This window comes from Sus scrofa, chromosome 17 (assembly GCF_054392235.1).
Source record: "Sus scrofa isolate SSC_HxYL_T2T_F1_AM1 chromosome 17, Sscrofa_HxYL_maternal_Yorkshire_Landrace_v2.0, whole genome shotgun sequence".
Classification (NCBI taxonomy): Eukaryota; Metazoa; Chordata; class Mammalia; order Artiodactyla; family Suidae; genus Sus; species Sus scrofa.
In genome coordinates, this window is record NC_139399.1 from 40,363,368 (window position 1) to 40,388,430 (window position 25,063).

The following is a 25,063-nucleotide window of genomic DNA, read 5'->3' on the forward strand; positions in this document are numbered from 1 at the left end:
GCCAGAAGACTTAGGGGTTGAAGGCAATGGTAACGAATGTGGATTTCATTCTGAATGTGATGAGGAACGCTATGTGATTGGAGGGCTTTGAACAGGGAAGAGATATAAATGGATTTACATTCTTTTAAAAGATCAGCTAGTTAAACTGACTCATAAGCAACAGTCATGAGGTAGGAGGTAATCCAGAAGAATGTGCTGTCATGCAAGCTAAGAACAGAATTTTTCGAGGAGGAGGGAATAATTGACTCAATCAAACATGACCGCCAGATTAGGGGTAGGATGAAAACAGAGAAGAGAAACTGGACGCCATACTTTTTTTTTTTTTTGGTCTTTTTAGGGCCGCACCCACAGCATATGGAGGTTCCCAAGCTAGGGGTCGAATCAGGGCTGTAGCTGCCGGCCTACACCAGAGCCACAGCAACTCAGAATCCGACCTGCATCTGCGACCTATACTGCAACTTGCAGCATTGGTGGATCCTTAACCCATGGGAGTGGGGCCAGGGATCAAACCTGCATCCTCATGGATACTAGTTGGGTTCGTTACTGCTGAGCCACAACAAGAACTCCCTGATTTTCCTTCTGTCTCTCGGTTGCTCCATGTTGTATTCCCTAACTAGCTGTTCCTCTTCTAACACAAATCTCTAAATGTCTGTCCTTGGCTCTTCTCTATCTGGGTCTAAAAAATTTCCCTCACCATTCAGTAGCTAGCACTGCCATCCACCCACCCTGCTGCTCAAGTAAGAAATGTGGAAATCTCCTTAATTTCTTCCCCATGCTATCTTCTATATCCAATCCAGTTGCAAGTTATATGTCTTAGGGCTAAAACCAATAGCTCAAATTTGTCTGCCTTTTTTACTGTTCTATTGCCACCATTCTTGTTTGAATCTCTGTACTCTGTCAGCTGAATCACAGTAAGTCTCTGTCCTCTGCCAATCTATTTTCCAACAAGCAGGCAGAGTGATCTCTAAGAAAGCAGAGCAGATCATGTTCCCCTCTTATGTAAGATCTTTTGATGTTTTTCCAAGCCTTTAGAATGAAATCTAATATCCTTACCCTGGCCAATAACAACCTCCCACCAGCCTATGCCACAGCCGCAGCAACAGGGGATCTGAGCTGCATCTGCGACCTATACCACAGCTCATGGCAACGCCAGATCCTTAACCCACTGAGCAAAGCCAGGGATTGAACCCTCTATGGGGTTCCTAGTCGGATTCGCTTCCACTGTGCCACGACGCGAACTCCAGATCTTATTTTATTAGTCTCACAGAGTATTCTGTTATTTCACCTAATATCTCTTACACTTCGTAATTATATACTTATTTGCATATAGTTGATTAATGAGCGTCCCTCTTTAGACCACAATTTTTTCAAGGGCAAGGCAAACAAATCTCCTTTGCTTCTTACTATATTCGTAACACCTAACAGAGTAGCTACTAAACAAATACTGGACTACACTAAGTGAATGAATAAAATAACTAATGGCTTACCACGAAATACGTCTGTTCAATGCCAATCACATATACCAAGTATTAAAAGAAGGTCACTAGAGAGACATCTGGCTTGGAGTTCCCAAGCCATACATTTCTGACTAGTATCCAGATATGAGGACGCAGGTTTGATCCTGGCCTCGCTCAGCCGGTTAAGGATCAGGCATTGACGAGAACTGCGGCGTAGGTCCCAGACAAGGCTCAGATCTGGCATTGCTGTGGCTGTGATGCTGGCCAGCGGCTACAGCTCCGAATGGACCCCTAGCCTGGGAACCTCCATATGCCATGGGTGCAGCCCTAAAAAGACAAAACATCAACAAAAAAGAGATATCTGGCTCAAGAGAGTGAGCTGAAATATAATTTAATTTCTCTTTCCTCCCCAAAAGGACACTGGAATAATAGAAGAAATATAAAAATACTAATGAAATTAAAAAAGTGCATCTGGAAGGCAGCAAAGAGTGGCATCAGCAGACCAGAAACTTTGAGGGATTTCTGGAAGACAAAGCAGATGGGATTAGACTGCTGAAGAGATCAATCAGAGCTAAAGAATCTATAGCTGAAAGCTAAGTAGTAGTTCTACCAGTCTGAACCTGGAAAATACCTCAAGCTTAGAGTCAACCAGGATTGGGGATGAAAGTAGGCCTTGGAGTAGCAGGGTATTTAACAAAAGGCTTACCAACACTCCAAGGCCGAACAAGCTGTGGTGTCAGATGGAAAATCAGTGCTCTATGTAGAGTGGGGGTGTGCTGACGGCTTCTTTATTAAAAAAAAAAAAAAAAGTACATATATATATATATTTTATAACTTTTTATTATGAAAAACTTTCAAACCTATACAAGAGTAAAGAGAACACTAAAATGCCTGTATACTTGTCATTTCACTTTGACAATATCACTATATGTCAGTTTTTTTCACCTATACCAAGGTTTCTCAAGCCCATTCTAATAACATTAGGGGATAGGTAAGTCTCTGTTGTGGGGGGGCTGCAGTGCGTGCTGTAGGATGTTTAACAACATCTCTGGCCTCTAGCTATTAGATACCAGTAGCAAACCCCCAATTGTGATGACCAAAATCACCTTAGCCATTGCCAAGTGTTTTCTGAGGGGAAAATTACCCTGAGTGTTGAGAACCACTGGGCTATACCCACCCTACTGGATTACATTAAAGCAATTCTGAGACATATAATTTCAGCTGTAATTACTTCGGTAGGTAGCACTAAGAGATAAGGATTCTTAATAATCACAATACCCTGACCCTATTTAAAAAGGGGTACTATTTCTTGATACTAATTCCTTGATATAATCTAACATTCAGTTACTGTTTAAATATCACTGATGTCTTACAAATGTTTGTTTGTTTGTTTGTTTTGCTTTGGTTAAAATTGGCAGCCAGAGAGGATGCACTACTCTAGGTCCATGGAGGGTTTCCTGGGTGAGCCTAAAGATAGAGAAAGAACAAAGGTGGTGCCTGAGGTTATTTTAGGCAGTCACAAGAGATGAAGGAGGAGAAAAGCTCTGCTTTGTGTCCGACTTACTAAACCATGACTGAGCCCCCTGACTTAGGATATGTCCAGTTTGTGCTCCTGAAGGGATTACTGTGAGCAGTCTAATCCACTCAATGCTCCAGAGCCCTACAGGCAACCCCAACAAATACCAAGGACAGCAGAGTAATACAAGAAATAGAATAAACCTTTAAAAATATATTGCAGGGAGTTCCTATTGTGGTTCAGTGGTTAACAAACCCGACTAGCATCCATGAGGATGTAGGTTCGATCCCTGGCCTCACTTTGTGGGTTAAGGATCCGGCATTGCCGTGAGCTATGGTGTAGGTTGTAGACAAGGCTCCGATTCTGTGTTGCTGTGGCTGTGGTGCAGGCCGTCGGCTACAACTCTGATTTGACCCCTAGTCTGAGAATCTCCATATGCTGTAGGTACAGCCCTAAAAAGACAAAAAAAAAAATTAAAAAAATTAAAAAAAACTATATTGTAATTTATACGAAAGGACACTGCATTGATTTTTTTTTTAAATGCCACTATAAAAATGAGGAGCAATCTCACACCTATCAGGGTGGTTACTACAAAAAGTCCCAGAAAATAATAAATGTTGGCCAAGATGTGGAGAAACTGGAACCCTCGAGCACTGTTGGTTGAAACGTAAAATGGGATAGGTGCTGTGCAAACAGTATGGTGGTTCCACAAAAAATTAAAAATAGGAGTTCCTTGGTGGTTCAGCAGATTAAGGATCTGGCACTGTTACTGCTGTGGCTCTGGTTACCGCTGTGTTGCAGGTTTGATACCTGGCCCAAGAACTTCCGCATGCCATGCGTGTAGTCAAAAAAAAATTAGAAACAGAATTACCATATGATCCAGCAATTCCACTTTTGGGTACATGCCCCAAAGAATACATTCAGAAAATATCTGAAACAGTGGGACCAACAAAGGCTTGATTTCCAAAATATACAAACAGCTCATACAATTCAATTACATAAAAACAATAAAAAAATAAGATTAAAGTAGACATTTCTCCAAAGAAGACATACATTTGGTCAAAAAGCATATGGAAAGATGCTCATCATCATGACTACAATGAAGTATCACTTTACACCAATCAGAATGGTCATGATTAGGAAGTCTACAAATAACAAATGCTGGAGAGGGTATGGAGAAAAGGAAACCCTCCTACACAGTTGGTGTGAATGTAAATTGGTGCAGCCACTATGGAAAACTGTAGGGAGGTTCCTTAAAGAACTAAAAATAGAGTTGACATATGATCCAGCAAGTCCATTCCTGGGTATATAGCCAGAGAAAATCATAATGTGAAAAAATTCACTGTCAGCACCTATTTACAACAGCCACGACATGTAAGCAACCCAAATGCCCACTGACAGAGGAATGGATAAAGATGTGGTATATATACACACTGAAATACTTTACTCAGCCATAAAAAGAATGAAATAATGTAATTTGCAGCAACATGTATGGACCTAGAGATTATCATACTAAGTGAAGTCAAGTCAGAAAGAGAAAGACAAATACCATATTATATCACTTACATGTGGAATCTAATATAAGACACAAATAAAGTTATCTATGAAACAGAAACAAACTCACAGACATAGAGAACAGACTTGTGGTTGCCAAGGGAGAAAACGGGTGGGGAAAGGATGGGTGGGGGGTAGGGATTAACATGCAAGCTATTATATAGAGAATAAATAAACAAACAACATGCTGCTGTACAGCACAGGGAACTATAGTCAATATCCTGATAAGCCATGATAGAAGGAATATGTATATATATATGTATAACTGAATCTCTTTGCTGTACACCTGAAACACAACACTGTAAGTCAACTATACTTCAATTATGAACTCATGTTCATAACATCAGTCACAATAGCTGAAATGCAGAAGCAACCAAATGTTCACTGACAGATGAAGAGATAAACAAAATGTAGTATACTATATATAATGAAATATTTTTAGTCTTAAAAAGGAAGGAAGTCTCCCAAGGCAATAGAGATAAAAACAAAAATAAACAAATGGGACCTACTCAAACGTACAAGCTTTTGCACAGCAAAGAAAATCATTAAAAAAAGAAAAACACACACACAAAAAGCCTACAGAATGGGAGAAAATATTTGCAAATAATGCAACCAACAAGGGCTTAATCTCAAAAATGTACAAACAACTCATACAACTCAACAACAAAAAAACCCAATCGAAGGAGAAGAGAGTTCCTGTTGTAGCTCAGTGGTAACAAACCTGACTAGTACCCATGAGGATATGGGTTCAATCCCTGGGCTCATTCAGTGGGTTAAGGATCCCACATTGCCTTGAGCTGTGGTGCAGGTTACAGATGTGGCTCAGATCCCCATTGCTGTGGCTGTGGCATAGGCCAGCAGCTGCAGCTCTGATTCCACCCCTAGCCTGGGAAGTTCCATATGCCAAAGGTGTGGACCGAAAAAGCAAAAAAAAAAAGAGGGGGGAGCAGAAGACCTAAAGAGACATTTCTCCAAAGAAGACATACAGATGGCCTGTAGGTACATGAAAAGATGCTCAATATCATTAATTATTAGAGCAATGCAAATCAAAACTAACAATGAGGTACAACCTCACAACAGTCAGAATGGCCATCATTAAAAAGTCTACAAATAGGAGTTCCCATTGTGGTGCAGTGGTTAATGAATCCGACTAGGAACCACGAGGTTGTGGGTTCGATCCCTGGCCTTGCTCAGTGGGTTAAAGATCTGGCGTTGCGGTGAGCTGTGGTGTAGGTTGCAGACACAGCTTGGATCCTGTGTTGCTGTGGCCCTGGCATAGGCCGGCAGCTACAGCTCCGATTGAACCCCTGGCCTGGGAACCTCCACATGCCGCGGGAGCGGATCAAGAAAAGGCAAAAAGACAAAAATAAATAAATAAATAAACTAAATAAAAAATAAAAAGGAAGAAACATATGCTACCATATATGGATGAACCGTGAAGACAACATGCTAAGTGAGTAAGCCAGTCACAAAAAGACAAATACATTATGATTCCATTATATGAGCTACTAAGAGTAATGAAATTCACAGAAACAGAAAGTTTAAGGTGTACAGCATAAAAATCTGACTTACATCATGAAATGATCACAGTAAGTTTAGTGAACATCCATGATCTCGTACAGATACAAAATTTAAATAGAAAAAATTTTGTCTTGCGATGACCTCTTAGGATTAACAACTTTCATATTTAACATACAGCAGAGTTAATTATATTTATTACGTTGTACCTTACATTCCTCATACTAATTTATCTTACACTGGAAGTCTACCTTTTGTGTTTTTGTTTTTTTAGGGTTGCATCCGTGGCATATGGAGGTTCCCAAGCTAGGTTCCCAGCTTCCAGTAGAAGCTATAGCCACTGGCCTACACCACAGCCACAGCAATGCCAGATCCGAGCAGCATCTGTGACCTACGCCACAGATCACAGCAACACCGGATCCTTAACCCACTGAGTGAGGCCAGGGATCAAACCTGTGTCCTCATGGAGTGTAGTCATATTTGTTTCCACTGAGCCAACAGGAACTGTGTGTTTTTTTTTTGGTTTTTTGTTTTTTTTTTTTGCTTTCTGGGGCCACAGCTGTGGCATGTGGAAGTTCCCAGGCTAGGGGTCGAATTGGAGCTGCAGGTGCCAGCCACAGCTACAGCCACAGCAATGCCAGACCTGAGCTACATCTGCAACCTACACCACAGTTCACGGCAATGCCAGATCCTTAAGCCACTGATCAGGGCCAGGGATCGAATCCTATCCTCATGAGTACTAGTCAGGTTCATTATACTGAGCCACAATGGGAACTCCCATAGAAGCCTGTACCCTTTGACTCCCTTCATCCAATGTTCCCACCCACTACCCTCTCCATGCCTCTGGTAACCATAAAATTATCTCTTTTTCCTAAGAGTGTATTTGTTGGAAAAATAACACTTCTTTGTTTTATCATTTTTTAAAGTTTTATTGAAGTATAGTTAATTTACAATGTTTCCAGTGCTTTGTTAACTCTCCAAAGCTTTCAGGCCAGAACAGTCCTCTATCATAAAAGTCAGATTTTACCTCTTGACATCTGAATTACACCCATGTTTTTGATATAGTTAAAGACAACGCAGGGAGTTCCCTGGTGGACTAGTGGTTAGAATTCAGCACTTTCACCACTGTGGCCTAAGTTTAATCCCTGGACTGGGAACTGAGATCTCACATCAAGACAAGACAGATATTCTGTGATAATCTATATGGGGAAGGAATCTGAAAAAGAATGGATGCGTGTGAATGTATCATTTTATTGCACAGCAGAAATTGTGACAATATTGTAAATCAACTACACTTCAATAAAACTTAAAAAAAAAAGACAATACAGATAGTAAAGATGTCCCTAGGGCTACATGGGCAAAGGAGACTCAGATCTATTAAGAAAGCAGGAGAGAATTTACAGCTCCTTGTATCAAATCTCAGACTTGACGATGGGCTCAGAATCAAGTCACCCTCCTAGGGCTCCTCCCAATCTGGACAGACACATAATGTCATCATGTTTAGCCTTGTCCTGATCTGGGCCCTCTGGAGAGGTGGCCTTGCATGATACAGGCAAGGCAGGAACAGTGGTCCATTCCCTGCCACGCCCACCCCCACCCTCCATCCCCCAACCATCCATTCTAAGCAAAAAAAAATTCACTTCCTAGACTCAGACCACAGGGCATCATTTTAAAAGTACTAAAACGGTGGTCTGGGACAATAGTTATCTATTTGCTTATATTCCCTTTCCAAGAAAACAAAGGGTCACATTATTCTAAGGGCTCACGTGTAGACAAGTGAGACACCCAAGGACTTAAAACACACCTTGGTCAAATAATCAGTGAAGTAAAAGCCATCCTCCTTTAGCCTCAATTTCTAAGGCCCATTTTTTTTTCTTGTCGCCACACTTTTTGGTAGAAGTATTTATCAATTCTCAAAGGCATTAGTTTTAAGTGCTTCCTTTTAAATTACTAAGTGCTCTAAAAACAGCTTCAAGAGCCCGAACCTCTGGGCTGAAACCAATCACTGTTGTCTTGGGCAAAATTACCATTTGGAGCCCTATATTTCTATTGCTCATCCATCTTCCAGAGGACCTCTGGAGTTATCTTTTTAAAACAAAAATCTGACTGTGTCATGCCCTTTCTTATCACCAGGAGACACTGGGACTCCTGAGCTCAATGCACCACTGCGGAGGCCACCACCACTTCCCAACACATGCACATCAACCATGCATGGCTCCTCAAACATGTCTCCTTGCTTTTACCCCTATCCAGTGATCATTTTCCTAAGTACCATATTAATTTAAACTGCCAATATCTCACCTTCATGCCTCCCCCCCCACCAGTATAGTGAGTCTTTTAAGCTCTCTTCATAGCACTTTGTATGGTATATCTAATAGCAGGTAGCTGAGTGGACTTTTTGAGTCTTGGTGTTCACAAGTTTCTTCCATGAGACAGGGAACTTTTTTTTTCTTCCTTTCTGGATTCCTCAGCACTTCACAGGTGCTGAATGAATATATGATTAAAAAGGTGCTTGGGGAAAGCCATCATAAACGAAGTTGACGTAATAATGTCACTTACTATGATAATCCCCCAAAATCTCTTTAACAAGAACATCAACCCCATTCTAGACCCCAAATCTAGCACAATATTGAAGGAAAAAGCCAGAGAGCAGGTGATCTGATCTGAGGCTAAAAAACTTTAAGGAGCCTCTGCAGTGTAACAGAACGTTTATCTTGCCTGATTCTAGAACTCTTTCATTCAAGGACTCCTTCACAAATATTAATAGTGTACTACTCCAGATATTAAAAATACCTCAGTTACATAAATTATTATATCTAAAATAATTTAAAGTATAGTTAGAAAAGCCTTATCCTGTGTTCTTGCTATTTAAGAAATATCAGTTATAAGTTCTTCATGTGATACCCTAATTTAAAAAACTACTGGGATCCTGCTGTGGCACAGTAGGTTAAGCATCCAACTGCAGCAGGTTGGAGGTGTGGGTTTGATCCCCAGCCTGGTGCAGTGGGTTAAAGGATCTGGCATTGCCACAGCTGCCGCTTGGGTTGAAGCTGCAGCTCAGATTCACTCCCTGGCCCAGGAACTTCTCCGTATCACGGGCCATAAAGAAAAGAGTTATGGTAGTTTTATGGTAGTAAGCTGCAGGGTGACTCTGCCTTGGGAGGCCAAGAAGTGCCCTTGTTTCCATGAATTCCGATTGAAGGACAGATTCCTGATCCTCTTAGTCTCCCATCTAATTAACAGTAACGGAAACAGTGATGGTGGTGGTAGGAGTTGCTGAACAACTGCTATATGCTGACCAAGCACTAGGCCAAGCACTAGTTCAATGATACTCCATTCCTCGCAACAACCCTATGAAGGAAATTCTGTTTCCACCCTATCTTGCAAATGGCAAAAGGAGGCACAGGAATTAAATACCTACCCCACCCTGCTGGTAAGTGGTAGAGTCAACAAACTCAGGTGGTCTAGCTCCAAAGCCCAAGTGTTATTTAACCACTGCATATACTACCTCTCCAAATACTCTACTATGCCATTCACTCCCCAGCCTTAATGCATATATCAAAACCATTCAATAGCATTTTCTTAGATGGGACAATTGCTATGAATGGGAGCAGGCATCGCTGTCTTGCTCAAACTTTAAGAGAACAATAGCAGTTATTACAGATTCTCCTCCAGGACTGAAGAACCCATCACCCAGCTGCTGGGAGGGTCAGCAGCTAATGGCTCTCAGCCAAGTCTTTCCCTAGGAACTGCCCTTAGCCCAAGAGAGTACCCAGACCCAGGGAGAGCCTCCCTCCCACCCTATTCTACCTCCAGAGTTTCCTGTGGGACTGGCTGATAGCCTTTCTCCAACCACATGGCATCTCATTTCCTCCCTTTATCCAATACTTCACTGCCTGACAGGTGCTGCATGGGAGTCTCCATCTCAGAGTCAATTTCCCATAGAACAAAACTAATAAAACTGAGATATAAAACTAGTGAAGACTAAATATTGACCAGAGAATATACGTATGACCACAGACTTCTTGGTGAAGAGGTACTTGGTAGATAATGCCAGAATTGGATCTAATCCATTACTATATATTACACAAATCATCCAAATTAACACCAGTGAAAATGTTTTAAAAGCAAAGCTGGCTACAGACGGACAAATATTGTATAATTTCACTGAAATGAGACACACAGAATAGATAAATTAGATGGTAGTGATGACTGCACAACAATGTGAATATACTTAATACCACTGAACTGCGTGGTAAAAATGATAAATTTTATATTATTTATATTTTTCAAAATTAGGGAAAGCCTAGCTCTACTGAAATAATTTAGAAGACATTAAAAAAATAATGCACATGAGAAAATTATCAGTTTCTTCGACTTTGAAAGAAAAGAAGCAAAGCTGATTGCCTCCTTTCTTCTCTCTCCTTTATTTTTTTGGCCGTGCCCATGGCATGTGTAAGTTCTCAGGTCAGGGATTGAACCTGCACCACTGTAGCACTTGAGCTGCTGTGGTGACACCAGATCCTTAACCCACTGTGCCACAGGGAACTCCTCTCTTCCTCTCTTTATATTCTTTTATGCTCTGTCAATTAAAACACCAGCTATTGCTGTTCAAAAGTATCCAAAAGGCCAATGCAAAAAAATTTCTAACCCTTGGCTAATTTTCTGATGGCCTAGTGGGTTAAGGATCTGGTACTGTCACTGCTGTGACACAAGTTCAACCCCTGGCCCGGGAACTTCTGCATGCCGTAGGCACAGGCAAAATAAATTAAGAAAAAAAATTTTTTTCTAACCCTTAATCATCTAAATACCATTTGCTTATTATTAGCAAACCCATTATAATGCAAATGTTTCAAAACAATAGCCTCATTTCTCAAAAAGCACTTGACTTTATGTATGCCTCTTCATTTTCCTGTTTGGTCAAAAGCAATTATCAAAATTATTTTTTAAACTTAAAAAGACTTACCAAAAAAAAAAAAAAAAAAAAAAAAAAAAAGGTAAAAAAAAAGGAGTTCCCCTTGTGGCGCAGTGGTTAACGAATCCGACTAGGAACCATGAGGTTGCGGGTTCGGTCCCTGCTCTTGCTCAGTGGGTTGACAATCTGGCGTTGCTGTGAGCTGTGGTGTAGGTTGCAGACACGGCTCAGATCCCGCGTTGCTGTGGCTCTGGCATAGGCCGGTGGCTACAGCTCCGATTCAACCCCTAGCCTGGGAACCTCCATATGCCGCGGGAGTGGCCCAAGAAATAGCAAAAAGACAAAAAAAAAAAAGACTTACTATATTAGTATGTCTCAATTAGTAAGAATCTAGATAATTAAGGTAATTTATTTCTTTTTAATCATAATATTGAAACTACTCAAATCCCTATTAGTCAGCTATGTAAAACGGGTAATATCTGGGGCAAGGAAAAGGCTGAAGAGTAAGAAAAGGCTAAGCAGAGCGAGGAATCATAGATCTCATGTTTAATTTTGAAGGCTACCACTTTGACTTTTGCTGTACAGAGTATCTACTTTTCTGATTCAAATGTTCCCTACTTAATGCGACTTCATAAGCCTTCAAGTAATCCATTACTTACGCAGGAGAAACTGTGCATGGTTAAATAATGGAATCAGAAAATATCTCAAAAAGTCTGATAGATAAAATAGGAAATCCATGAAAAAACTGCTTCCCAGATTAATATTTTCCAAACTCAAATGCAATGACCATTTCTTAGGCTGTTGGATAATCTACTTTACCCTCTTTAACGGTAGCCTTTCTATGGTCATAGGCAAAATGTGTCATTTCTATACATGCGTACCCATGATTTCTCTTCTCCAGTGAATAGGGGTACAGCAGTCCTGCTTAGACCTCTGACACAGCATCTCCAGCCACAGGGACTTTATACCAGAGGGCTGAAAATTCATAAGACCCATATAAAGTGACAAAAGGTTGACATTTTATAGATGAGGGAAAAAAACAACAAAAAGCTAGGGTGTTTAAAGGTAATCAAAGGAAAAAAATTAACAATGGTGTGGAAATTATAGCTTAATATCATCAAAGGATAATATTAACAAGGTATTGTGATAAAGACACAGCTGTTTATAATACATCATAGCTCTTGGAATCTGTAATCTACATTTAAAAATATAATGAATATTTGTTTCTGTTACTCCTATCCATGGGGTTAATATGGAAACAATGCAAGGAAAAGTAAACACATAACAACCAGAGATGCACAAGGTTACTACAGACTGTGAGCAGAGGAAACACAAATATCGTACACTGTAAAAAGGACAACAGACACAAGGTGAATAGCTCACCTCTTCTGTCCTTCGAGTCAGAATTACCTGTGTAATAAGTAAAAAATAGAAACATTCACTCAGATTAAAGAAAAACATTATTATTCAACCTAAGGTAAGACAAAATAAGCTCTAGGAATAGGGATACTTTCCCTCTGTATATGTAGGGGCTAGAACGAGACAGCCTCCAACCTCTGGGAAATAAGATTGCCCAGACTCACCAAACTTTTATCAATGGTTTGCCCTTCTCCCTGAGTGCAAAAACAATGCAGTATCAATATACATAAAAAGCACAAGAACACAAAGAGAAACACAAACACAATGGTTCTTGTGGTCTTTATGTCTTTCTGGGCCATTAAAATGCAACAGGGCAAAGTTAGAAATATAAAAGACCTAAATGATAATAGATAATAAAATCTAATTGGCATAGGCTAAACTCCATATACTAATAGAGAAAATCTTTTCTAAGGCTTATGGAATATCCACAAGCCCTGATAAATTCCTCATAGTAGAAACAGTACAGATAATATTCCTTTATTATAATGCAATACAACTAGAAATTTAAAAAGTAGGGAAACACTTGAAAATTAAAACCAAAACCAAGCAACAGAGTTCCCACTGTGGCTCAGCAGAAACAAACTCGACTAGTATCCATGAGGATGCAAGTTCGATCGCTGGCCTTGCTCAGTGAGTCAAGGAGCCAGCTTTGTCTTGAGCTGTGGTGCAGGTCAAAGACGAGGCTCGGATCTGGCATTGCTGTAGCTGTGGTGTAGGCCAGCAGCTGCAGCTCCAATTTGACCCCTTAGCCGGGAACTTCCATATGCCACAGGTGCGGCCCTAAAATCAAACTACAAAATATCTAAAAAAATCACAAATCACACTTGTGGCACAATCTATCAACTTGTCCTCAATATCAATCAGTCTCTTCCCCTTCTCGCCTTTGGTAGGAACATTGCCCCCTCTTTAGATGACCATAAAGCTGCCCAGTTAGATTCTACGTGTAGTCATATGAAGAATTCCAATCAATGGGAGGTGAACACAAGTGACGAGAATTCCAATCAATGGGAGGTGAACACAAGTGATGAATTTTAGTGTGTCTTTGTCAGGGCAGCTTAGACCACAACCTAACTAATACAACTACCTATAGGAAAACTTATGGGCTACGGCTAAAGCAGTGCTTATAAAAAAAGCATAGCATTAAATTATACCAAATAAATATAAATGAAACATTCAATTCAGGAAGACAGAAAAAGCACAAAATAAATCTCAGAAAAAATATGAAAAAAAGAAATGAATGAAATAAAAACTAAAAAAATGACAGAATTAATAAATACACAATAGCAGCTCTTTGGAAGAAAAAAGCAACAAACCATGAAATAGATAAATCTAAAGTTAGTCAGGATTTCCCGCTGTGGCTCAGATGGTTAACGAATCTGACTAGGAACCGTGAGGTTCCGGGTTTGATCCCTGGCCTTGCTCAATGGGTTAAGGATCCGGTGTTGCCGTGAGCTATGGTGTAGGTCACAGACGAGGCTCGGCTCCCAAGTTGCTGTGACTGTGGTGTAGGCTGGCGGCTACAGCTCCAATTAGACCCCTAGCCTGGAAACCTCCATATGCTGTGGGAGCGGCCCTAGAAAAGGCAAAAAGACAAAAAAATAAAAAAAAGAAAGTTAGTCAACCTATACAGGAAAGAGAGATCTAAATATATAAAATAAGAAATATTCATAGTTACGTAAAAAGTTTGAAATGACTTACAAATATCAGTGGGAAAATCTGAAATAATATCAAACAAAATGCAACAGTTCATTTAAGAAAAATACAAGACCAAATGGAGCTGTTTTTGCAGGAATGTAAGCAGGGTTCAAAATTAGGACATCTATTAGTATGAGATTCATTGCAGCATAAGATAAAAGAAGACAAAAATATCATACAGATCTTGCTCACTGGTGCTGAACAAGAAAAAGGCAGAAGTTAACATTTCTTGGAGTTCCCGTCGTGGCACAGTGGTCAATGAATCCGACTAGGAACCATGAGGTTTCGGGTTCTATCCCTGGCCTTGCTCAGTGGGATAAGGATCCAGCGTTGCCGTGAGCTGTGGTGTAGGTTGCAGACACGGCTCGGATCCCACGTTGCTGTGGCTCTGGTGTAGGCTGGTGGCTACAGCTCCGATTGGACCCCTAGCCTGGGAACCTCCAAATGCCGTGGGAGCGGCCCCAAAGAAATAGCAAAAAGACAAAAAAAAAAAAAAAAAAAAGTTAACATTTCTTGACAGAAATGCTCCTTAAAACAGGAATAAATTAATAAATCCTGAACATAATAAATACATTTATCTCAATCTGAGTCAGTACTATGTTTAACAAAAAAACCACCTAGAGCAACCAACCTCCTTAGAGTCAGGTACAAAACAAGGCTGTCTACTTCTACCACTGTTTCCTAATTTTGTTCTAGAGGTATTCACCAATTCACTTAAACAGAAGAAGGAAAGAGATCTAAAAATCTGGAAGAGATATTTGCAGATGAAATGATTTGAAGACTTAAAGATTATTGTAGAAAATTATGCCAAACACCAAGGAAGTTAGTTAAAATGATCAGGATAAAAATATACCTTAAAAAAAAAGTCAATGGCCTTATGGTGTTCAGCTAAAACTAAAAACAATGTTATATTGTCAATTATATCTTAATTTTTAAAAAATCGATAGGTTTTGGAGTTCCCGTCGTGGCTCAGAGGAAACAAATCTGACTAGCATTCATGAGGACAAAGGTTCGATCCACGACCTCAGTGGGTTAAGGATCCAGCGTTGCTATGAGCTGTGGTGTAGGTCGCAGATGTGGCTTGGATCCGCTGGTGCTGTGGCCCTGGCATAGGCCCTAGCCCGGGAAACTCTATAAGCTGCCGGTGCGGCCCTAAAAAGACCAAAAAAACCAAAAAAACAAAAACAAACAAACAAACAAAAAACATCGATAGGTTTCATATCCCCAACAGCAGCCAGTTAGAAGGCATAATATTCTATCTATACTAATAAAAACCAAAAAACAACAAAACAAAAACTTTTGAAATATTTAGAAATAATTATTGCTGAACATGTGCAACACAAGTGGTGAGAAACACAAAATAAAAGACTTTGGCAAATGCAACATGCAGCATTTTTGGATAAGAAGACTTAAATACATCAACTGATCCTGTTAATCTAAACCTAGAATCATCAAAAAAAACTTTTCTCCGGTCATACAATAAATTGATTCTTTTTTTTTGTTTCACTTGGCATATGAAAGTCCCAGGCTGGGAGCCGAATTGGAGCTACAGCTGCCAGCCACAGCCACAGCAATGCCGGATCCAAGCCACCTCTGTGACCTACACCACAGCTCACAGCAACGCTAGATCCCCAACCCACTGAGTGAGGCCAGGGATCGAACCCCCATCCTCATGGATACCAGTTGGATTTGTTTCTACTGCACCACAAATGGGAACTCCCAATAAACTGATTCTAACGTTCATTAAGAAAAATAATCAAAAATTGCTAGGGAGTTCCCATTGTGGAATAGCGGGTTAAGAATCTGGCATTTCTGCAAACTGGGGTGTAGGTAGCAGACGTGGCTTGGATCCAGTCTTGCTGTGGCCATGGCACAGGCTGGCAGCTGCAGCTCTAATTCCACCCCTAGTCTGGGAACTTTCATGTGCTGCAGGTATGGCCCTAAAAATAAGAAAAAAGAAGAAAAAAAAAAAAAAAAAAGAACTGCTGGCAAAATTCTGAAAAAAAAGATTAAGAGATTCTCACCTTATCAGATATTAAGCACTTTAGCATTTTATAAAGTCACGATTATTAAAATAGTGGCGTTCTGTACATGAACAGAGAAAAAGATTAACAGAAAATACGGCCCAGAAAGAGAACTCAAATACATATGGGAGCCTAAATACATATCAAAACTCAATATGTGGAGTTCCTGCTGTGGCTCAGGGGTAACAAACCTGACTAGTTTCCATGATAGGGTTTGACCCTGGCCTCGCTCAGTGGGTTAAGGATCCGGCGTTGCCGTGAGCTATGGTGTAAGTTGCAGACTCGGCTGGGATCCCTCGTTGCCGTGGCTCTGGCGTAGGCCGGTGGCTACAGCTCCGATTCGACCCCTAGGCTGGGAACCTCCATATGCCGTGGGAGCGGCCCAAGAAATAGCTAAAAAGACAAGACCAAAAAACAAAAAAGCACACTTAAAATAATTTATCCTAGGGTAGTTCCCTGGTGGTTTAGTGTTTAGGACTCTGTGCTTTCACTGCTGCAGCCCAGTTCAATCCCTGGTATCCAAACTGAGATCCCATATGAAGCTGCTACATACCTGGGTGGGGGGGGCAGGAACACTACCTATATTCTCATAAATGCTTGAATAGACAAACAGCATTGTTTAAAAGAGTACTCTGGAGTTCCCACTGAGGCACAACAGGTGGCACGGCACCTCTATAGCGCCAGGATGCAGGTTCTACACCTGGCCTGGCACAATGGGTTAAAGGATCCAGCATTGCTGCAGCTGTGGCACAGGTTGCACCTGCAGCTCAGATCTGATCCCTGGTCCTTGAAGTTCATATGCTGTAGAGCGCAAAGCAAAAAAAAAAAAAAAAAAAAAAAAGAGTACTCTAATAATAACCTTAACTAGGCTAATAGAGGAAACTGGATAAATACATCAGAGTAAATAAAGCCACAAAATGAGGCAGCTCTTTAACATAGAAAGGTATGATAGGCTAATTGAAAAAATAATGTGTAGAAATATACATGGTATATTTTTACCTGTGTTATAAATGGAAGAAAAATGTGTATTTATATATATGTACATGTACTTTAAAAAAAGAGAAAAACATATTCAAAGCAAAAGTCAATAGGAAAAAAAAATTAAGAAGATTAAAGAATTAATTCAGGATACGTCCAATATCTAAATAATAAGAATTTTAGGAGGACAGAGAAAATGAAAGAGGGAAGAAAAATTTTGAAGAAGTACAAGGAAATTTCTTAGACTGAAGGACCAAAGCTCTAAAGGTCCTCTCTTAACATCATGAATGAAAAAGACCCATTTAAGAGTTTCCTGGTGGCCTTGTGGTTAAGGATTCAGTATTGTCCTAATGGATACTAGTCAGGTTTGTTACTGCTGAGCCACAATGGGAACTCCCAAATACTGATTTTTATCAAAAGTTATGATGTAACAATCATGGAAGGATAAAATGGTGTCAATGAGGAGTGTGGGGTTTAAGACTATAACATCCTGATAAACCATGAAGTTTTCCTTTTACTGATCTTGAATAAAAATCACCAGTGAAATGTAGTCTGTCTCTTCTGAGACATGAAATGTGTTAACTGTATAATTACGGGTTTCTCAGCCACAGCTTAATTTGGATCTATGGCAGATTACAGAAAATGTGGTTCCCTGACAACAGTGTGGCATGGCCATTGGAAAAAAAAAATAGGTCTAACTTTCTACCTGACAGTATTTAGACCTAAGGCAAATCATTTAATTTCTACGGTCTTACATTAAGCATCTACTAAAACCCACCATCATTCATTCTTGTATACATATGAAGAAACTGAGGTATAGAGGTTAAATAAACTTGTCTATTGTCATACGACTAGCATATGGCACAGCTGAGATTTGAACTTGAGTAGTGTGGCTCAGCAGATGGCTCATCTTAACTGCAGATGCTGCACAACCTTTACAGTGAAAATACGGGATTGAAGCTGGCAGGTGCAGGGTTGGAGTTGTAAGGTCTAGCTAAAAGATGTCATCTGTAGTAACCAAATGAGATTCAATTCAATAAATATGTCCCTCCCACGAGCCATATGTGATCCCACCCTGGGGGCACTCACCATCTAACTAGGACAGAATACACACCAAGGGGTGAGACCAACCAAGGGGAACAGTGATTTTTTGCTAGAAAAGGAATAACAATTATACAGCTGCCAAGGAACAATTATTTCCTCTACTACTCACAGAAGCCCTCTGAGGGACTCTCCAATCCTCTTTTATAAACCAGAGCCCTAAGGTTCAAAGAGGTCAGAACTTGCCCTACCCCATCTGGTCTCAGCTTCAGGTCTTCAAAGACACTTCTGCTTCAACCAGTGATTGACTCAAGGAGAGAAGTGGGATTGTCCCTGAACAAGCTGGCACCATAGCTGTTTCCCTGACCTCTTCTTCCTAACTCCACTCCTGGCCACAGATCTTCCACTCCTATCTAACTGCTATGGACTCAGACCCATTCTCCTTCCCACGGTCTCCAAGGATCCCCTCCTTTTCAAGATTAACCGTATTACTCAGTTTCACGATCCTTTCATCTTTAGTCCCTTGCATCATCAATTAGTTTCTCTCTTCTTGTATTTTCAACCTTCTCTTTTACCTTTAAACACGACTAAGTCTTCCCAGTCTAACCATCTCCCACACAAAGTAGGATATCCTCCAGAATCTTTCTTCTTGCCTCTTAACTCTATGTTAACCAGATACTCCTGAGAATTCCCAGTCTCTAGGTTTCATTACTTTGCTTGGACAATTCTACTTATTTCAAGATACTTTATGGCTGAAAAGCACAAACAAAAATAATAAAAGGGTAGGGAGTTCCCGTCGTGGCTCAGTAGTAACGAACCCAACTAGTATCCATGAGGATGGGGGTTCGATCCCTGGCCTTGCTCACTGGGTTAAGGATCTGCTGTTGCTGTGAGCTGTGGTGTAGGCTGCAGACACGGTGGCTCAGATCCTGCATTGCTGTGGCTGTGGTGCAGGCCAGGAGCCACCCACAGCTCCAATTCAACCCCTAGCCTGGGAACTTCCATATCCTGTGGGCATGGCCCAAAAAAGACAACAACAACAACAACAATAATAATTATGAAAGGCTGAATAAACTCAGAGAGCAATGGAAAGAACAAACAGAAACCAGAGTTCCTGCTGTGGTGCAGGGGAAACAAATCTGACTAGTATCCATGAAGATGCAGGTTCGATCCCGGGCCTCATGGTGAGTCGGGGATCCGACATTGCCATGAGCTGTGGTGTAGGTCGTAGACGCGGCTCAGATCTCGAGTTGCTATGGCTGTGGCACGGGCTGACAGCTGTAGCTCCAATTTGACCCTTAGTCTGGGAACTTCCATATTCCACAGGTATGGCCCAAAAAAAGAAAAGAAAAAAAAAATTGAAACCATCTCTAGTACCTGAAGGAGGAAAAGTTTCCGGAGTGGTTGCTGCAGTGCTGGCATTCCCCTCCCAAGGTTCTGTTCTGGTATCTACATGCCATGTTCCATTTGGTGAAACTGTAGTGACTACAGAATTGGTGCTCACTGTTCTTGTGGTCCCATTGTCAGAGTCTGAAGAATTGACAGTGGTTGTTACATAGGTGGGTCCCAGAGTTAGATTTGGGCTGAATGTTGGTGCCAAGGAAGGAGAAGTTACTGAAGAAGTAGGATTTGAAGTTTTGGTCTCTTCTTTAAATGATTCTGCTGTAGTTGCTTTAATAGATCTTGTAACGCCTACTGAAGGTGAAACTGTAAACCGAAAGGAAAAAAAAAGAGAGACAGGGAGAAAAAATATTACACAAAGAATTTGATAGCTCAAAAGTTATAAAGCACAAAGCCGAAAGCCCTTACTACACTCTCAAATACTTAGAACCAAAGATCAGATAGATACAAACGCACTCTCTCTTTTATTTAATGATGGATCCTTCCTTCCACTTCCAAAGCGCTACCATCTAATATAAGGAGAAACTGGATTCTTAGTTCCTCAGAATCAATATATAGGAATCTTAAATAGTAACTCCCCCCCCCCTTTTTAACATTTCAGGAATAAACACACAATCTCTTCATTTAAAGTAGTATGTAGTATAAAGAACAATGCTAGGCATACAATACCACCCAGAAACTTCTAAAGACACTTATTTTACCATCACTTTTAAGTAAAACCTTAATATACTTTTCCTTTCTTTAGTATCATCAAAGCCTCAAATGTAGGCATTAAATGTAAAACCAAAATTCTGTTCCAAATACCAGTCTCATCAAATAGCAATTTACCTGTGGTAGTGTTGCTGGCACCAGCATGTATCAGACCACTGCCCAGCAGAACAAGAAGGAACCAGGAATCCATGCTGACCTGAAAAATTAGAGAGCCATGTTAGGTAAGATCCCATAAAACTGTGATTATGTCCAAACTATTCACCCAAGGAGTGTTTTGGGCAAAACTTTCCTAGCAACTAAAGTGTACAAATAGGACCAATGATCTTCTGGGAATCTGATAAGCACAATTCCCCAAGAATCCAACTACTTAACTGAATCTTTATATAACTATAATACTTAATAAGAACCTTTAGTAAGAACACTTTTTCAAGTGATTCTCAACCTTGGCTACACTTTAGAATCACACAAACAATTAAAAAAAAAAAATCCCTGTGCCAGACTGCATCTCTGGGGGTGAGAGCTAGATGGTAATTCCTTTAAAAACTCCCCAGGCAAATGCTATGTGTAGCTTTCGTGTCTTCAGAATAAGAGGTATGGAGAAGGTAGGTTGACTGCATGAATGTACTGCCCTCCAAGGCAGACATTATGCAGCTGTTCTCAACCTTTATTTTTACTTCAAACCACGTAACATGGCTGTGGCACATTCTCAATGGTAATAGTGGCTCATTCCTCCTTTCAGATGCCTATGTCCTATACTAAGCTAGGTACTAGGCAAACAATTAGGGAGCAATACTCTCAGAGGTCCCATCTTCGTAAGACTCACAGCCTAGAGATAATTCAATATGCTAATGGTTTTCTAAGGGGCACGCCTCTCCAAGGGGCACAGGACAATTTGAGGGAGGGTAGAGAGATGCAAGTGGTTTATACACAGAGTTTGCCTCTGGTACCAGCAACTAGGCCTAGCAGGGAATGAGCGGCCTTGCCAAGGTACACTCACATAAGATTTGACCAGTTCCCCACTTGACCATAACATGAAATTGGGAAACCATACAATCCCCTCTGTAAGGGTTAGAAAACAGACTGAAAGGCTGATTATTACGTATGTATATTTGTCTGATTTAAAAAAAATTTTTTTGGGCCTCACTTGAGGCACATGAAAGTTTCCCAGCCAGAGATTGAATCCACACCACAGCAGTGACAACGCCAGATCCTTAACGTGCTGAGCCGCAAGGGAACTACTATTTTGGAGAAAAATTAACTGTATATTTGGGAGTTCCTGCCATGGTGCACTGGGTTAAGAATCTAACTGCAGGAGTTCCTGTCGTGGCTCAGTGGTTAACAAATCTGACTAGGAATCATGAGGTTTCAGGTTAGATCCCTGGCCTCATTCAGTGGGTTAAGGATCCGGTGTTGCCGTGAGCTGCGGTGTAGATCACAGACGTGGCTCGGATCTGGCATTGCTGTGGCTCTGGCTTAGGCCAGGGGCTACAGCTCTAATTAGACCCCTAGCCTGGGAACCTCCATATGCTGTGGGTGCAGCCCTAGAAAAAACAAAAAAAGACATCCCCCCAAAAAATAATCTAACTGCAGTGGCTTGGGTCCCTACAGAGGTGTGGGTTCAATCACCAGCCTGGGAACTTCCACATGCCACAGGTGCAGCTGTAAAAAAATGAAAGCAAAAACAAAGCTATGTATTTGGGGGCAGGGGGTTAGACCATTACCTCATTCCATATTCCAAAATAAAATCCAGATGGGTTGAAAAATTAAATGTTTAGAAACACATTTTTAAAAGGAATAAATGAATATGAGAGCTTAGGATGAGGAAGGACTTTCTAAACATCATGTAAGAAACCACAAAACAATAAATCACAAAAGTAAAAATGTACCTCTGACAATAGGAAAAAAAGCTGCAAAATATCATAAACAATGTTCATGGATAGGAAGACTCAATATTGTCAAGATGTCAGTTCTTCCCAACTTGGTTTACAGATTCAATGCAATCTCAATCAAAATCCCACAAAGCTGTTTTGTGGATATCAACAAACTGGTTCTAAAGTTTATACGGAGATGCAAAAGACTGAGAATAGCCAATTCAATACTGAAGGAGCAAAGTCAGAAGATTACTATAAAAGCAAACAGTAATATAAAAAAGCAACAGTGATCAAGACAGAAAGAATAAATAAACAGATCAATGGTACAGGAGAGAGAATCCAGATATAGACCTACATAAACAGTCAACTGATCTTTGACAAAGGAGCAAAGATAGTCTTTTCAACACATGGTACTGCAGTAACTTGGCACACACATACCCCACCCCACCCCAAAAATCTAAATGCAGACCTTATGTTCTCCACAAAAATTAACTCAAAATGAACACAGACCTCAATGTAAATGCAAAAGACTTCCTGAAGATAACACAGGAGAAAACCTAGATGACCTTGGGTATGGCAATGACTTTTTAGATATAATACCAAAGGCAGAACCATAAAAAAATAATAAGCTGCACTTGATTAAAACTAAAAATTGTTCAGAGTTTCCTGGTGATGCAGTGGGTTAAGTATATGGCGTTGTCACTGCAGGGGCTTCAGTCCCTGCTGTGGCATGGTTTCGATTCCTGGGCTGGAACTTCAGCATGCCATGGGCACAACCAACCAAATAAACGAACAAAAAACCCAAAACTGCTCTGCAGAAGACAATGTCAAGAGAACAACACAAGAAGAAAGCCACAGACTATGAGAAAATATTGGCAAAAGACAACAGCTAAAGAACTGCTATCCAAAATAATGAACTCTTGGAAACTCCCTTGTGGTGCAGCAGGTTAAGAATCTGGTGTTGTCACTTACGGCAGCTTGGGCAGCGGTTACAGGTTCAATCCCTGGCCTGGGAACTTCAACATGCCATGGGTGTGGGCAAAAATCAAATAAGATGAAAACAAAATAAAGAACTAATTTTTCCCCCCTTTTTACCGCCAGACTGTGGCATGTGGAAGTTCCCAGGCTAGGGGTCGAATCAGAGCTCCAGGTGCTGGCCTACACCACAGCCATAGCATTGTGGGATCTGAGACTCATCTGCGACCTACACTGCAGCTCATGGCATGGCTGGATCCTTAACCCAGAGTGAGGCCAGGGATTGACCCTGCGTCCTCATGGATACTAGTTGGGTTCACTACTGTGAGCCACAATGGGAACTCCCAAAATAAAGAACTCTTAAAACTCAGGAAAACCATCAACTCGGTAATAAAATGGTAGATACATGTTATTATACATTTGACCAAACCCACAGAATGTATACCGCCAGAAGTGAACCCTAATGTAAACTATGGACTTTGAGTGATAATACTATCAATGCAGGTTCACTGATTTGTAATAAATGTACCACTGTGGAGCAGGATGTCAACAGTAGGAGAGGTTTTGTATGTGTGTGTGTGTGTGTGTGTGAGAGAGAGAGAGAGAGAAAGAGAGAGCAAGCAGGAGTATTTGGAAACTTTTATACTTTCTGATCAATTTTGTTGTGAATATAAAACTGCTCTGAAAATGCAGTCTTTTTTTTTGGTAAATTTTATGACCACACCCAGAGCATATGGAAGTTCCTGGGCCAGGGATTGAATCTGACCCATAGCTGTGACCTACATAGCAGCTGTGGCAATGCAAGATCCTTTTAACCCACTGTACCAGGCCAGGTATTAAACTCGCCTTCACATGACCAGAGCCATTTTGTAAGTCGGATTCGTAACTCACTGTGCCACATCGGGAACTCCAAAAATCTGCTATACCTGTTCTCCGACCTCACCCAGACTTTCGGTCCCTTGAACTTCTAGTTTTCTTTCCAATATCTCTGTTTAGTCTTCATTTCCTTCTCAACCAAGAAAACCTGGTGTCAGTTCAACTATTCCCTTGCGAATATCCTAAATTCTTTTGCTACATTGCTCTTCTAGTGCACCTACATGGGGAAAATAACCCCCAATCACGAACTAAGCCAACTGTCAGCCCTACATTTAGACTGTCAAATGCTCCTTAAGACAATCAAACAATCCATAAGGTTGATACCACTATTTTTGCCTCAATGGAACTCTGAACACTTTCTGGGATCCTTCTGTATTTCCCTCAACTCTCTTTCCAATTCCCCACAGCAGTGGTTTCTAAGAACCTCCTCTCCTCTCCAACCATCTCTTTTTCACATCCTTGGCTGCTGGCCTTGTCTCAGAGAAAACAGAAGCCACTGGACTAGGATACCCTTAACTCCCAGTCACCTTACTTAACAAACCTCCTCCTCTCTGCAATACCTCCCAAAAATCTGAGTCCCTTAGGAATCTTGTCCTGTAGATCCTCTACCACGATCTCTTAGCTTTAATAAAGCATTTAAACATGATTAAGAACATCTCAAAGAAAAGAACTCCTTTTATTTATTTTTTGTCTTTTTGCCATTTCTTGGGCTGCTCCCGCGGCATATGGAGGTTCCCAGGCTAGGGGTCTAATTGGAGCTGCAGCCACCGGCCTACACCACAGCCACAGCAACGTGGGATCTCAGACGTGTCTTCGACCTACACCACAGCTCACAGCAACGCCAGATCCTTAACCCACTGAGCAAGGCCAGGGATCAAACCCACAACCTCATGGTTCTTAGTCGGATTCGTTAACCACTGAGCCACAACAAGAATTCCAAAAGAATTCCTTTTAATCCACATCACTTTTCTAGTTAGCATTCTCTCAATTCCACCTCGCAGCCAAATTTCTAGAAAGAGTTGTCTCCATGGCAACCTGGCTTCTTTTTCCACCATTCCACCAAAACAACTATCTCCATATTTGTAATGAATATGCTCTTTAAAAAATATTTC

At 40.8% G+C, this 25,063-nt stretch overlaps 1 protein-coding gene and 1 long non-coding RNA gene across 10 annotated transcripts in view; one reads left to right on the forward strand and one right to left on the reverse strand.

The window, feature by feature from the left end:
• The window catches only part of PTPRA (protein tyrosine phosphatase receptor type A), a 158,604-nt gene that overhangs the window by 42,184 nt on the left and 91,357 nt on the right, over window positions 1-25,063 (reverse strand). For 5 of the 9 annotated variants that reach the window (XM_085002696.1, XM_085002701.1, XM_085002699.1 and 2 more), the window contains 2 exon segments: window positions 20,347-20,425; window positions 19,495-19,824 (listed from right to left, as the gene is read on the reverse strand). In XM_085002696.1, coding sequence (XP_084858822.1) covers window positions 19,495-19,824; window positions 20,347-20,425 — 409 coding nt within the window. 9 annotated transcript variants of the gene reach the window in all.
• LOC146395233 (uncharacterized) overlaps window positions 1-25,063 on the forward strand; it is a 301,554-nt gene that overhangs the window by 10,781 nt on the left and 265,710 nt on the right. The gene's annotated exons all lie outside the window — the stretch shown is intronic.